Below are 16,821 nucleotides of genomic sequence, written 5' to 3'. Positions count from 1 at the left end.
AAATTCATATAACATATTTTTAATGTGTAATGCGAGAGATTCAGAGTTCATATTCCAAATGAGCCTCCATACAAGCCTTGGAAGCTATAAATGTAAGTAACATATATTCATCTGAAACGTATAGATAGAAACTTTACCAGAAACATTTATAGATTTCGAACATTACAAACCGTTTAACATCAGTAAATTAATTTTGGACGCTAATATTTTTACGAGTACATTACGTATCTTCATCTGTGAAAAACTTACAAGTGAGCAGCGGGAGATAACTTATCTGTTAAGTGAATTATACAGATATCAATATAGAATTTATTCGTTCATCGTGAACCGTCGATAAAATATTCAGTTTTAGACCAGATAGAATATTTAGTATTGTTTGTAAGTTTGTAAAACGTTTGTATATAATTAATTATTTGCAATAATTGTTCGTAATAACCGTTATTAAAAAATATTTTGCTGGTTGTACATTAAAATACATTTGTCTGAAAAGAGAAAATTGTGTACATCAATCTTGTTGGCAAATATAATAAATTTAATTCATATCAACATTCCATTAATTTATAAATTAAAATAAACATCACCAGCTATTTGAAATCGTAATATATGTAACATAATAAATCGGAAACTCGTCCGAGATAAATTATGTAACGTCCGCAACTGTAAAACACATCAAAAGTATATATGAAAAATTGTTAGGAAATCAATTTTCAGTACTAGGCAACCCTAAGCCAGAAAACGTAGATACATATTTAGTTTCATACCTAGATTGTCACTTGCTTTCCACACCATCTCCATCGTTTTCGTCTTTTCTCTTTTTTCCTTGTCCTGGTAGTCAATACGACCCAAAAACAACCCGTCGAAATACATCTAAAACATTTTAAACAATTTTATTTTTATATTTCATCGTGTTAAGCTCCAAACAAACATTTACCATTTCATTTATAATTTTACTTTCCTAAATCTGTATAATTCCTGGACAAGAATGGTATGCATGCTAACTTGTTTTGTTTATTTGTTTTTTTAATTTCGCGCAAAGCTACTCGAGGGCTGTCTGCGCTAGCCGTCCCTAATTTAGCAGTGTAAGACTAGAGGGAGGGCAGCTAGTCATCACCACCCACCGCCAACTGTTGGGCTACTCTTTTACCAACGAATAGTGGGATTTATCGTCACATTATAATGCCCCCACGGCTGGGAGGGCAAGCAACTTTAGTGCGACCGGGATTCGAAACCGCGACCCTCGGGTTACCAGTCTAACGCCTTAACACGCTTGGCCGTGCCGGGCCTGCATGCTAACTAATTGTATGTCGAAATAAAAAATCTAATTTTGTGAAATTATCAAATAATTTTAAAACGAATCATCAATAGGTAATGTAGTTTCAGTTACTTTATATCACAACTACATTTTTGAATAGCATCATTAAGAAAGTTTGTTACTCTCTGCCCTCAAAATAGTTAAGTAAATATCTTGTTAATTTTTATAAAATTGCAATTTAAAATAATTTATAGAAAGAACAATAAAACAAACTCAAACAACTAGTAACTAAAAATCAAAATAATAATTTTAAATATACATTAAAAAAGCCTGAAATAGCCTAGTGTTTAGGGGTGGAAGGCTCGCAATAAAATTTATTTAGTATATCTTTTTTCTTCTCAGAACGTACGACTTTTTAGCACATGTAATACATCTCTTTAATAAGAGAATAATGCTCAATATTATAGCTGCCTTTTCAGGTGTCTTTGTCAACTTGATTAGGTTCTAAGTTCCGCTAAATCTGTTCTATGATTCAGTAAAGTATCAAATATAGGCGTTATCCTTTAAGTAGTATAAAAACTCTTTAAAGTCGAACTAAAGAAACGACCTATCTCAAAACTTAACATAATTGTCCAATAAATTAGGAAAAGAAAAGCACTTCCTTTAATCTTTTCCGTTTTCTCAGATTTTAGGCAGATGAGGGTAGTAACATAGGATAATAAAATGCATGAATAGCATACGAAAATGTTTAATAACCTTGAACTTTCTTGATATCAATAGGTATCATTCAGGGTTCATAAACTGTAAACTTGTTTGATAAACGTATTCAGTCGTCATCAGTAATGTTTTAATCATGTCTTCTTTCAGAGAGTATTTAAACAATTTGTACCTGTGCAAATAATGAAGCCTGTTCCCGAGAATGACCGAACGGATCAATCTGCCATCCGATTCGAGGAATCCCACAGGAACCGAATGTGTCTGAAAGACGACGGAACCCCCACGTCATTTGGTCGATGATGTCATTGTAGTGGCACGTTGCTTCGTCATTCATAGACCAGCCTCCGCTGATAAACTCTAACTGACCTACCAAAAGAGAATAATAATAATAATAATACATTTAGTTAATTAAGACATGGAATAATATTTGAACATTACATTTTACTATGCCTTGAAGTAATATTAACGTAGAAAACTCATATGACGTGCTCCAAAAATAAACAATGTTAGTTTTCCAATGCTAATTTTTACTTTTTATTCAAAATAGATGACTTAGATGGATAAAGCTGGGTTGAGTTTGCTTTCATGACTGTAGTGAAGGGTTATTTTTTAATTGTTAACATATTTTATCCGTGGTTAGTCATATTGGTAATATAGCTATAAGTAAGAACATGGAAATATCTTTTAAACTTACACATTTTTACTTCTTTTATATTTTCCATTTTTAAGACACTTAGAAAGTACGTAACACCCACAGCTTATTGCTTATTCACCTATATCTATAACAATATGATGCAGCTAATTCGATAAACTGAAAAGACCATATCTGATCAAATGACGTCCATGAGCCAGAATCTGGCAAATGAAGCATGATGCAGTTAGTTCGATAAACTGGAAACTATTAACTGGACTAAAACTGGCCAAATGGCGTCCACCACCCGGATCTGGTCCATCAAGATGGCCTCTGTTTTTTTAATCTTATTTTATTTTGGTCGGACTGGTTAAACAAAACCAGAAAATGAAACTGTGACCAAGCAGACCATTTTCGTGACGGTTACGAGATTTTTCTTCAAATATGTATCTCGGTTATTTATTCACAAACAATATAGTTAACTGGCAGGCTGTAATAGAAGTATGAAATAGAATTTAAGTATCAAGAAAGTACCTTGAACGCTCATATAGTTTCTGTCCCCAGACCAAAGTCTAGATAAAAAAACCAGTCCATGAACATATTGAAGTTTACCACCCCTAGGCAAGTCGTTATTTAAAGCATTATATTACAACCTGGAAGTCATAGCACTACTGTGCTTGCTTATAATGACAAATCAAATACATAAAGGAATAAACACAATGACCTTATGACTAATAGGTACTAAGAACTTAAGATACATTACCATGAAAATAAAACGCTCAGCTACAATAATCAGCTGCAACAGGTAAATCAGATGATCACACCTTTGTAACGTTTTGAAACTGAATAAATAGTTTGTATCATACAAACTTAAGTAGAGTTCATGCTGGTGTTTTTCTTTGTGCAAAGCTACGCAATGAGTTATCTGCACTGCTCTCTGTCCACCATGGGGAACTGTACCTTAAATTGTAACATTGCGAGTCCGCAGACTTACTGCTGATCCAAAGGAAGATGCATGCACTTAATACGGCTATGGTTATATTGGTAAGAAAATATAATATATCTATGAAAAAACGATATAAGTTTATGACGTGAAATATAGAAGTTCGTGTTATGGAGTAGCATCCATTCTCTGGAAGCAGTTCTTTTTATGGATCTTTTCTGTTTAGAGCTTTTATTTCGTTCCGGGACGACGTTTCCAGTTCTATACTAAGCACTTCTTCATGCCTATTCTAGAATAATTCTCTACCAAAAGTAATCCTTAAAAGAAACATCCATACTAAGAAAAGCTGAATACATCAGTTTTTTTTAGCTGTATCAGCTACCATTAATCGTGTTTATTTGACTTGTGATGTTTGAAGCATTATGTTTTTGGTCTGTTCACTGAGAAATGTTCTAATTCAGCTTTCAAGCTGAATCTAATATTTTATTTTTTGTCCCATTTCGATGCTATTGATTGTTAAATGATACATATATTATTCCCCCTTTTTTAGTACCCACCAGCAAATGTAATAATCAGAAACAGGATTCCAGTGTTTGGTGTTACACGTTCCTGTTGGACGTGTTTTCAGAGATTCAAATTTCATCAACTGTATTTCTTAACTTCAAAAACGTGTATCAAAACGTATTTCAAACTTACATTATATCTGATAGGCAGTTTTCATACATAATTTATGTCTGATAACAAATTACTGTAAGCATTGAATATGCCATGTTGTTTATGGTGATTAAAAACATATCTTGATCCTTCTATATATTATTAAATAAATGACATCACTTTTAATTTTTGAAATGCATACTTGGCATGGTAGTTTAATGCTTTGAATGATAAGACGCATACGGAACTTTATGCTAAGTTTTATTAAATGAACATTACGGATATTATTGCGGATGTTATTACCACATAACTCTTATTACGTTAAGTTCTAATAAGGTTGGAGGTCACTCTAATTTCTCAGTGAGTGTATGTTTGGAAGACTTGACGTCACACATACTTCCAGAAAAAAAAAGTTTCTAGGCTAAATCATACTGGAAACACCTTTTTAACATAGCAACAATTAACTTCCATTTTAAACGCTCATTAATGTACGAATCGTTTTAGCAATTATAAACTCTTTACGTCAGACTTACCATTTCTTACCAACTTCTGGACTTGATGACGGACATGGTCGTGTTGTTGCTGCCACCAGCGCCAAAAGAAAGCTGTCTCGACGTAAATAAAACGCTTATTTGGATCATGACGTAGTTCTTGTACAACAGAATCAAGTATGTATTGGACGCCAGCTCTTTGTATGGTGTTGTTAGCTAGACATGACGTAAATAAAGTAGATTAATTAAGGACAGAATATTAGTAGTTTTCCAATCGATCGAGTACACGTTATAGTAGTGTCTAATTTGGATATGTCTATACAAATGTTTTATCCTATAGTTGTCTTAAATTCCAGAACAACAAATAAACAATACCCTATACCAGTTCTTTGGCTTCTTTACTCGAATAGTGGTATTTGATCATTCTTAAAACCCACCATAAACCCCAAGGTGGACAGCGTATTTTTAGGAGAGGCAAAAGGACGCAAAGTCAACCCTTAATACTTATAAGCCCATAAACAAAAACTCAAAATAAATTAATCTAACATTGGTTACAAACATGCATGTAAAAAAACAACAAAAATATTGCATAAAATAAGCTAATAAAGAATTACAATAAATACCTTGCTTCTGTGAGCATCAGAAGCTTAAAATCATTATTCAAACGAAATCCACAGCTGATGTTATTGTGTAGAAAGAGAAAAACATTTAAATGATGTAAGAATTTTCCTCTTGTTGTATAAGCGGCGGTTGCTGTTTAACATATATTTCAATCTTGTTTACTCAATTCAATTTTAAAACTTATGCAACTTGTCATTTTCAAGGCGTAATCGTAGTTGGAGTGATTGTTGTTTTGTTATTAGATGTAAAGAACTTTATCAGACAGGCTGTTCTTTAAGTTTTTTATCCGAAAATAACAGCAATATAAGTTTTATTGATTGGCGAGGGACCAAATTGTTTCACGATAAAACATAACGATGATACGCTAACTGTGATATCTCTTATCTTAGGAGAACAATAATCACTTAAGTATTCGACTGAGCTTTAACGTGGCGCACTTAGCAATCATCTCGACTGCATCGAAGCTTGTTAAAAATAGAATAAGTTAATGAACGCATTACATTTTAATGGACTTGAAACAAACTCCGAACTTTATTAGAGCTTTGTTGTTGTTACATGTTTTAAGATTTAATGAGTTTCTCTCTACGCTATTATTTATAAAGACCTTAAAACAATCACATTTAGCGCCTCAAGATACACGGCCCGGTATGGCCAGAGGATTGGGGTGCTCGACTTGCAATCCGAGAGTCGGTGGTTCGAATTCCCGTCACACCAAACATGCATCCCTTTCAGCTGTGTGGTTGCTATAATATGACAGTCAATCCTACTATTCGATGGTAAAAAAGTAGCCTAAGAGTTGATGGTGGATAGAGAAGAATAACTGCCTTCCCTCCAGCCTTACACTGCTAAACTAAGAACGGCTCGCGCAGAGGGCCCTCCTGCAAATGTTTTTATTCACAATAAAAATGCTATTGACTCTAAAGTATTATTAATATATCTTATTAGCCCGTTTCCTTCTTCATCACGGCCCTACATGGCCAGCTGGTTAAGGCTCTCGACTCGCAATCTGAAGATCACGGGTTCGAATCCCCTTTACGCCAAAAATGTTCTTCCTTTCAGCCGTAGAGGTGTTATAAAGAAAAGGGGAATCCCACTTTTTGTTGGTAACAGAGTAGCCCAAGAGTTGGCGATGGGTGGTGATGACTAGCTGCCTTCCCTCTGATCTTACACTGCTAAATTAGGGACGGCTAGCGCAGAACGTCCTCGCGTAGCATTGCGCAAAATTCAAAACAAATCAAAAACCAAACCTTTCTTGATGACAAGCTTGTGCTATGTATATATATATATATATATTGTATTTATATCTTTCAATATGTATAAAGTATCTTTGAGACAACTATCGCATTTGATCTATTTAATATCCTATTATTCTCTGTAAGCTCGTTTTCTCACACTCTACGTGTCTACTTGAAAGAGAGGACATTTTAATAATAAGGAACGGCATTGTCAGCTAGGAATGAATCATTACTTGAAATAAAGAAATAATGTTGAATTTAAACACCTTCGAATTCCAGTCCGATGGACTTTATGTTACCTTTATATGGTTGTAAGCTAAAAAACGGTGATTTGTACGCAAAACGATATACTTTTTAGAAAAAAAAAACATTTTGTTTGCAGTTCATTATTTTTTAATTTAATACTGAATTAGCATAATTTGTTTTCCTACACAACTGACAGGTTTAAAAATACAATCATAGTGTTAACAATTTTAATTAATAAGTATGCTTTTGTTTATTTTATTCGCAGCATTTCAGCCTCAGTTCCTGTATCCAATCTAATGATACTACATAAACCTGGTGAGATCTTGTTAATAAAATAAATGACTTATTATACACATCCAATAAAATAACTTATAAGTATGCTTTGACAGTAACAGCTTAATTTGAAATACTTTTTTATTCTGAAAGAGACCTTTTTTATTAACGTTTATTTCTCTGTTAAATATTAAATATTTAGAATATGTTATTTCAAATAAGTTTCTACAGCGACGTACTATGTATAACATTATTCTAATTTATGCTGTATACCAAAGATAAATTATTTCTTGTTACTAAGTAGTTTAAAAGTTACAGAAGGTTACAACAGTTTAAAAGTGATATGAAAATAAACATACCTCCATAATAATACTGGTCTACCGTTTTTAACCATCCGACATCATTGTGTGTGTGACACACGATGTGAATGTTTAACATTCCAGGCTTACCCTTAAGACAACTCTGAAACAAAATTAACGAAGTAGTTGAAAATATGTATGATTAATATTGCTCTCGAATATATCTAATTATTAATAACTCTTGTATATAAGTAATGAATCATATTGCTTTCCTATACACTTCAGGTCATATGTTTGTTATTAAGCACAAAGCTACCTTTTGAAAGTAGGAACTTAATTTTAGATGTTCTTTAAAGATATTTTTCATTTACGAATATTTATGTGTTAAAATTTAAAGACACTTTCGAATACATGACTTTAAATAACTTTCTATAAGGGCGTACTATGCATAATATAGTACCGAAACTCGCGGTTTAGTACTACAAGCTATCAAACACATCCGCTTAGGAAACGAAAGGCTAGAACAAGTACGAAAATAATCGTGCCTAAACAAATTTAATTAAACTTAATAAGATTATGAAATCCCATAATATTTTCGTTTTCGTGTGAATACTCTAAATGTATTTGAAACATGGATAAATGTTTAATTATTCTTAATAAGTTTACTCGTCAGTCGTACATAGTAAAGTGTAGAAAATAGATATTTTAAATTAGAGAATAAATAAAACACAAGACTGATTTAAAATAAAATTTAACAAGGAAGACAGAATTTAGTACTTCTTAATATTTATAAAAGTACTTCAAAATAATTTATATGAAAAAAATAGCATTGTAAAGTGATTCCTCGCTTCAAGAATAAATCGGATTTTTGGTAGATAATTGTCATTAAGCCTCGTAACGATATCAAGAGCTCAATACATAAAAACGTATAAACTAAGCCTTGCAATAAATGTTATATGCATGCCATTTTCAAGTTATAATAAAGTTGCATTATCTGAAGCTTCAGAAAGCCGCCATTTTTGTTTATCACGCAACTCTACTTAGGCCTAATTCTGGTTGTTGCATACTCACGAGGGGGTAATACCCATGTAGTTAACATGTAATGAAATGTTGCTAAAAATAAATAACAGTAAAGTATTTATTTATAAATTTCCAATTCTTTGAACGTAACAGCTACTATGAATGCTTGAAATCTAATTATATAAACAAAATTCAAAAGATGCTTGAAATGTCATAAAAGCTAATGTATTGTATAAACAAATCATCGTGTAGAATGTTTCAAAGGAAGTTCCAATTTGTGAGATCAAAAGCCAACACATATTGCACGAAGCACAATCAACATGCAAAGGAAGCTAATGCTACGGGTTTCTGGAGCATACCCCCAGAACATTTCAAGCTAAAACATGTTCATACTTCCATCAGAAGAATGATGATTACGTAGAAAACGTTAGATATCATAAGTAGTTGTACTATAACTATACAAACATATCTTTTTATATCACAAGAATAGAGGGTTTGGTCAAACTCCCGACGCGCATACGTGTTTGAATGTGAATAATGTGTGAGAATAAAGTTTGAAGAGTACAATATTTGGATATTACAATCATCATACTCAATTTTTTTCATTCTGTCAGATTTTCAGACCGTGAGAAAGATCGGTCTTCCTTTTTTGACTTGCTTATGTAGATGTAAAAATTAAGAAATGGTGATCTTATTTTTTATCACAATTGCGATTAAATATGCCCAACAGAAATACAAGATGTGTATGATATTATGAAATATCAGATGGCTTAATGAAGTCAATAAATAGTTATAATGGCCTTCATTTATACCGATTGAACCTGCTAAAGATTAATATGTAATGAAAGTCGAAATGAATTATGTTACAAATCAAAAAGGTGCATATTTTGTATCTTTGTACAACTGACTATCCAAAAGTTTAAAGCATAACTTAGCTCAATAAAGTAATGTAAAAATATCAAGGAAACGTTTGTTTCTAATATATGCGCAAAGCTACATAGGAGCTACCTGCGCTAGTCGTCCCTAAATGTGGACTAAGTGAAACAAAGGAGCACATATCGCCAGTTCTTTGACCGTCACTCTTATAAAGCATCCATCACTTAACTTCACCCATAAATCCTGAGGTGCAAAGACCATAACACTGTCACTTCTGGCCACATAAACAGTGAAGATAAATGGATGAGATTGACATCATTTCTAATGTTTTTAGTTAAAACTGGGACTATTTTGTTTAATATGTTTCATAAAACGTTAATCTCATTTTTCAAATACATATATGTTTACCCCTATTCTCCTTTTGAACGGATTTATGACAACCTATTGGTATTTTTAACAATAACAACGTTTGTAGAAGATAGAAGAAAACCAGTAATTCATAAGATATGCATTGAATATAATAATAACATTAATAACTTTTTATTTATTCATAAACTTTAGGCTTAAGTGTATTTTTAGTGAAACTAGCAGCCAAGAAGTACTATTAATATGTAGGGCGTGCAAGTTAGAAAAGAAGTTGGGCGGTTATTGGGTACAGTTGCAGAGTTGGAAAGGAAGAAATGTAAATTGTTTGAACTGGTGGCGATTAATGAAGAACTTAAAATTCTGCAAAAAAGTTACATTTTGCAAACACAGCATTTAAAGGGTCATAAATTCAAATTTTGGCGGCGTAGGAGTCTTCTGCAGTTTAGACAGTATTATTTTTCAAACAGGCTGGCTGGCATTTGGAATGAACTACCTTCAAAGGTGGTGGAGACATAAAGTTTAAGTGAGTTTACGAAAATAATGGAGGAATATGAGCAATAAGGGCTGGTTATAGTTGGAAACTAGAAGGGACATCCTTGACTGGCTAATTAGATTTTGTCTTTCTGGTTCTTTTTCCTGATTCTTTCGTTTGAAATAATGTTAATTTATTAATAATAATGAAAAAAAGTTTTATTAATATTCGCCTGACCTGGCATTTGTTTTGGTAGATGTTGAATATATTGTGTTTTTGTTGTTGAATTGCGATTGCAGCGAAATGTTCAATGAAAACCGTTACAAACTGATACAAAAGCTTAAATATTCTGTAAGAAACGAAAATGTTTCCTGACAAAACTTTGTCGCTTCACTATAAATACAAATATTAATTGATGGTATTGCTATCCGCAACTTGTTAAAATGGTATAGATTTTTTACTTTTACATTTGTTTTTTAGTTTAAATTTGTTAGAATAAAATACGATATTTCTAATCATTGTAATTATCTTTACCTAAGTCTGAAAAATGATACCAAATTTTGTATTAGAAAGGAAGCCTGTAAAAGACAGTTCACATACAAATATATATACATAAATTCAACACAGGAAGAAATAAAAGTATAACTCAACCAATGAAGTTATGTGTTTTTATTTAAAACCCTTTTATTCGTAGAATATATAAGTTTCTTAACGTTCTAAATGAAAAGTTGATTATACAGAGAGTGTTATAAGAGTTATCTTTCCAAACTAAGATCTTTCCCATATAACAAACCGTATTTATTTCTTACGCGTTCTGTATTTTTACCAAGACGTGATCAAACAAAGTAGTGGTATTCAGAAGGCTTTATCTCTTAGCAACGAATGTGGAATATTATTGGATAATGAAATGTTTATGAGCAACAATGTTCGTTCAATAATTGTATCGTAACAATAGAAGTTCAAGCACGTGCCAGTTATAACTTGTTTGTTTATGAACAAAGTTATAACAGGAATTTTGAAAACATATGCAATTTCTTTCTAATGTGATGTAAATAATTTAATTAATGTTGTGACAAGTGAATACATTTATATGGGCTGTGTATTACTATTTCATATTACTTTCTTTACTAATTACTGTTTTTTTCCTTTCATCTTCCTCGTGTTTACTAAGGAAACAAAGAACATAAAAACAGTTTAAATGTGGCATGATATGTATATTATTTTGAACCTACTAATAAATGTGATCACTGATCTGAAAATGGTCGTAAAAGATAAGATATAATTTTAAACGTGAGGTACTTAACTGGGGTCAACGAAATGGTTTAACGATGCAGTAGATGATACCAACCAATTAATGAGAACTAAAGAAAGCAAGAAATACTGGTAGAGAGGCAGAGGCGTTGGAATAAAGCTACAAAAATATATATTCATCTATTAGATGACACGTACATACTGGATAAAGCTGAATATGTACGCCGTAAAAGCTAAAAGAGTTTATGAATTTCTTACGTCCTTTTATAAATACTCCTTCCCAGGAAATTTAGAGCTAAATTTGAAGAATTATGAATAATGGAGTAAAAATCAAATTTTGATACCCTCAGTAGGCAGAGCGTACACTGTTTATTGTGTACTTTCATTTAAAACAAATAAATAAATATTTTCTAGATAATTTCAAACTATGAAGAAAATGCGTTGATGAAAAGGCATTTATACCTATGCAAATACGATGAACTAATACAACCCTGTAAAAAAAAGCAAACACAACTTATCTAACCTATATAAAAACAAAAAAGGTGTGTCATGTCACATGTGATTTCTCGAAATAGGAGGAGTGATAAAGATCAAAAATCGTTTAACCAGATATGATAATTCAATTACTGTTTTCTCGTTACGATTTCAATGACGGGGTTTAAGGGGGCCTTGAAACCTTATAAGTGTAATGAATATTGGTATAATAAGCCTGAAGTAAAGAGGTAGTGTTAAATCACCTAGTCTAGAGTGAAGTGCATAAAATTTATCCTGAAGATAAAAATATCGATTCACTTTTAAACTTAAATATATTTTCTGAATAAACCTATTTTTTTGTTTTATCACCAAAGTTTTTGATAGAAAAAAACAAACACCTTATGCAACGGAAACTCTAAATTAAGAAATCAACTAATATATTTCCAGTTTTGTTTATACATTTTATTTTATACTTTCAATACATAGACTAATAACAACATAAAGTTATGCTTTTGTTGCTTTGCAACATAACATAAAATACATTGTTGGGATTTTGGTGTTACCGAAACGTACTGGATTTTCTGTATACGAGAAGTTGTTAATCTAACTGATTTTTACCTATAATTATACTACGAATACGCCTCGAATTCTTTTCATGAATGATCTTAATTTTGATTGGCTCACAAAGGAAGTTACCAACGAATGACTGCGTCGACTGTACTTTATTGCCCTTTTGTTGGTCAAGCTTGCTTTTAAAAAAATATTTATTTCAGTAAGTTATGAAATGTGTGGTTAAGGTATACTATGCGATGAGGATGGTAGAAATTGCACCGTCATTTTCGATGGACTTTACGGTAGTGATTAAATAATTGTGCGTGTAACAAAACAATATCCATTCCAGGAAAAAGCGTATGCACTGAACTTATACCCATAAATTTATGAGATTGGTATCTTTCAGATTTGTTTTTAGACTAGAAATATAGTTCAAGTTTAGAACTATGCATTATTGTAGCGTATAAGGAAAAAAGTGAGATTTAGAGAAAAATGTTCAAGAATAAATTCCCAGCAAAACTCAATTAGATCCAAGCAGATCAAAACATTTGTTAATTAAGTACTCGAATAACACTATAATCACAGACTTTGTAACGTCATAAAGAAAACAGTTCTTGAATAATTATATTATCTTCATTCCATCCTACTAAATACAGCTCAAAATTAATCTGGTAAGGTGAAACGTTTTATAAATTACAGTAATAGATAAATGTATAATTATATAATTAGAAACATACAGACTTTTCAAGCATGATGTATCAGAGATGAGCACAAAATAATCTCTATACATGCCGTAAAATGAAGAAGAAAACGTTACTGGTTTGTATTAATATGCTGACAAAGAAGAGTGTGTGACACATGTAGCCGTGATTTCATCGAACCAATTAACATCATTCACTCAACATAATCAAGAAACGTAACAACTATTATCACTGGAAGCTTTTTCCTAATAATTTCTCTGCGTGGGATTAGCTCGAGTAATACTTTAATAACCAGGAGAAACTGCTCATCTGGTTTAACATCAACTTTACTCAGTAGACTGGTTTGTTCTTAGAATATTATTTTAAGCATGCTTAACTCCCACTCCAAGGAAGTGTTGTGTTGATATAATGTGGGAAGTATGTTATGTTGTCTAACTTTATTCTAATCAACTTTTCATCAGACTACCTTACTAATTTCACCTGATACGAAAACATATTTTGTTTTAGTCTTTTTTTCATTTAATTCTGTATGTGTTTTGGTTTTGTTATCTTTTCTCGTAGCTGAAATTTTGCGAATTCGAGGCTTTCTCGTTGTTTTATAGTAAAGTGTACTTCATCAAGATACTCCATACCCAGGTCAAATTTTGTACCAGTTAGAGATTAGCCTGCGATGATCTGACATTCTGTCCAGGATTACTGCATTACCATTCTCGTTCGTTCGCGCAACTGAAACTATAAATTAGCATTGCCATGAGTGCCTTTCAGGCACAAATAATTAATTTTGTTTCTCATTTTTTCCATCGACAATATAGTAACTGTTTACACTAGCAAAATATTGAAATACTTCACTGCTATATCTATCTCATTTTAAAAAAAAATAACAAGTCGTGTATGTTATACTTTTTGTGGAATTAATAATAATTATGTAATTTTATTTTTACAGACTTCTGATTTTGAGCATAAAAGAACAAACTAAAAATAACGCGAGAAAACAAACATCTGAAGTTAATTTTATTTGTATACCAGTTTTTGGGCCTATTGATTTTCTATGCTTTCAATACTTATACCGTATTTTTGTAAGTGTTATACTGCATTTGTGAATAGCGTTTCGCAGTCTGTCTCTTCTTACCTTCTAATCAATGAGCACAATTGATGAGTTCTGAAATTCAGCGAAAGCTGCTCGGGTTACTGACTTGTGAGTGGTAAAAAGATATTTGTGAAATGATATTTCTTTGTACTGTGATTTTGAAACTCAATGAACACACAAATAAGAATGTATAAGCAAAAATAACTACATCTGATTTGATTTTTACAGTAATTGTTATAGCCTATTGTTTTGGAACGCCTCGCCAACGTTTGGTATTTTGGTAAGTTTGAAAATGTTTTTGTATTTTTGAAATGGAATTGCAAGGAAAGAAAAGGGCACTCTTAATAAACTATGTGCGTTTTATTTTCTAAGAAAATGTGTTTTTATGATCAGATTGTGCACTTTGATCAGTTTTTGCACTTTGAGCTTTTATCACTTTGGTTGTACGAGCAAAAGTGAAACGACATTGCCGTGACCAAAAATCTTCTCTCTCAGCAAGACACTGATATTGTTGCTATGACAGAGTAATCATACTTTGGACTTTCTGTTACATATTCCTGTATAAGGTTTCATTCCATAATTTAATCTATCTTTTTTCTGTGTAAGTTTTTGAAAAACGATGAGTCGGAAAACTTTAATATAAACACCGAAAAAGGGAGCGTTATCAACCAGTCAACACAGCATTTCATAACTTGTAACTAAAAATAAAATACAAACTTCAAATTTTGTTAATTTTTCTAGTTGCATAAATATAAAGGTCGAATACTGTGAAAATATATTTTGCAAAAAAAATCAATCTATAATTTCAATGACAGAGAAACTAATTTAATGCCAACACATGAGATTCTTCAACTAAATTACCACAAAAGCCACCCTTCCCCATTTATGATTTCCGGAGGCCCCATTATACCAATTAATCTCCTTCACAATCTCCTATTAATTTTAAATCCACTCAAAGTGAGGAGTCCGTACCTGAAAAAAATATCCATTAAGTTTGTTTGTTGTTGAATTTCTTGCAAAGCTACATGAGAGTTATCTGCCTTAGCTATCCCTACTTTAGCAAGGAGAAAGGTCGCTAGACATCATCACCCACCGCCAACTCTTTTACTAACGAATAGTGGGATTGGCCGTACATTATAACGTACCCACGGCTGAAATGGCGAGAATGTTTGATTGGACGGAGATTCGAACCCACATCCCTCAGATTGCAAGCCAGGGGCCCTAAGAATCTGGTCACGCTGGGTCCTGTGTCCTTTGTAAGGCTTAGATAAAAAGAACATTTTATCCCGATCCCAGGTGCAAGATTGGAAAACAACATATGATATCACTTTCAGGTTCAGCTACTCTGAAAATTTTCTCCCATACACTGTCAACCTTCGGTGGCCTTACGTATTCGTTATACCTCGTTAGTGCTCCTTTGGTGGTGGTGGAGGGGAGGCTACGCTATACAATAAGGAAATCCAGTGAGCAATCCAGAATCCACATGCTAAGCGTGGTTGCGTAGCCCTAAATATGAAAGGATTTCACGGACACACAAAGACACACATAAAGTGAATTAGTGTAGGAATTTCTTTTCAATCCGAGCCACTGGAAATCAACATGCGAAAAGCACTATGTAAGCTATTACTAATGTATTTCTTATCGCAATGATGTATAATATCCCTTGCTAGTGGAAAGAGATTTATATCAAGGAGTTGATTTTATTTTCTTTTGTCAAGTCATAACACCACCAAGCGAAAGGTTTCATCTTAGAAATAGTATCTTGAAAGTGAAAATTATAAATAATTTTAAAATATGTTTCAAACACATTCATAAATACCGATATATTTACATTCATCCATGATTCTTTCTATGTTGAGCATTTTGCACTTACCTGATATCCACATGTTGATTCAGGTTTTTCTTGCTTTAATGGTTTGGATGCAGCAAGTGTACAAAATAAAATGTACAAGTAAAGTTTTGGTAATCCTTCCATTGTCCTCTGATCATGCGTAAATTACTTCTGTCTGAGACTAACTTGCGTTTCTTTGGTCGGCACCTGTACACAACTGTGCCCATCATGTGAGCAAGCTAGCACTTTTGGTCGACCAATCATAGATACCCCATCGATTTACTGACCTTGGAAAGTATTGTGCATTTACTTTCAGTGCTTTGACTTCAGTTTAGAAACGACATTTGTCAAGCAGTTTGATGTGATAAAAGCTGGCAGATATGATTAGAATGACGTCCTTATTAACATGTTTTGTTTTGTTTTCTGAAATTTAATTAAACTAAAAATAATACAATATTTTTAAATGAAAAATACCATAAGTTTTATGAAGTTAGCAAACAAATATAATGTACGGATAGGCGTGAGAATGTTAGACTGTTGGTTGTTAAGGCTTACGATCGCCTAAGCCTCATTGATAATTAGTTTATATTGATTTTAATAATAGATACTACTCACTAAGTAATTCATATCATAACTCTAGGCTACTATTCTAATGCCAGCGTTTTGGAAATTCTGAGAAGGAACGTACGTGGATATCGCATCCACGTTTTGCTGTTTGATATGATATATAGGTGTAGAATGACTCTACTATATTTATGTTTTCTTCTCTAATACGATAAGCTATTGCACATGTTCGGTGATATAGGGTCTTGCGCATATATCATGCTTC

General features: G+C 32.4%; 1 protein-coding gene across 2 annotated transcripts in view; it reads right to left on the bottom strand.

Moving 5' to 3' along the window:
- LOC143246330 (lysosomal alpha-mannosidase-like) overlaps window positions 1-16,221 on the bottom strand; it is a 76,411-nt gene extending 60,190 nt beyond the window's left edge. For both annotated transcript variants that reach the window (XM_076492870.1, XM_076492869.1), the window contains exons 1-5: window positions 16,035-16,221; window positions 7,423-7,525; window positions 4,731-4,904; window positions 2,142-2,335; window positions 762-867 (exon numbers count right to left, since the gene is read on the bottom strand). In XM_076492870.1, the coding sequence (XP_076348985.1) occupies window positions 762-867; window positions 2,142-2,335; window positions 4,731-4,904; window positions 7,423-7,525; window positions 16,035-16,136 (679 nt within the window). In that variant the 5' untranslated portion in view covers window positions 16,137-16,221. The remainder of the gene's footprint in view (window positions 1-761; window positions 868-2,141; window positions 2,336-4,730; window positions 4,905-7,422; window positions 7,526-16,034) is intronic.
- Window positions 16,222-16,821: the final 600 nt, after the last annotated feature.

The sequence above is a fragment of the Tachypleus tridentatus genome, chromosome 3 (assembly GCF_004210375.1).
Source record: "Tachypleus tridentatus isolate NWPU-2018 chromosome 3, ASM421037v1, whole genome shotgun sequence".
Lineage (NCBI taxonomy): Eukaryota > Metazoa > Arthropoda > Merostomata > Xiphosura > Limulidae > Tachypleus > Tachypleus tridentatus.
Note: the sequence above shows the minus strand (reverse complement) of the source record. Positions and strands in the feature narration are given on the sequence as shown.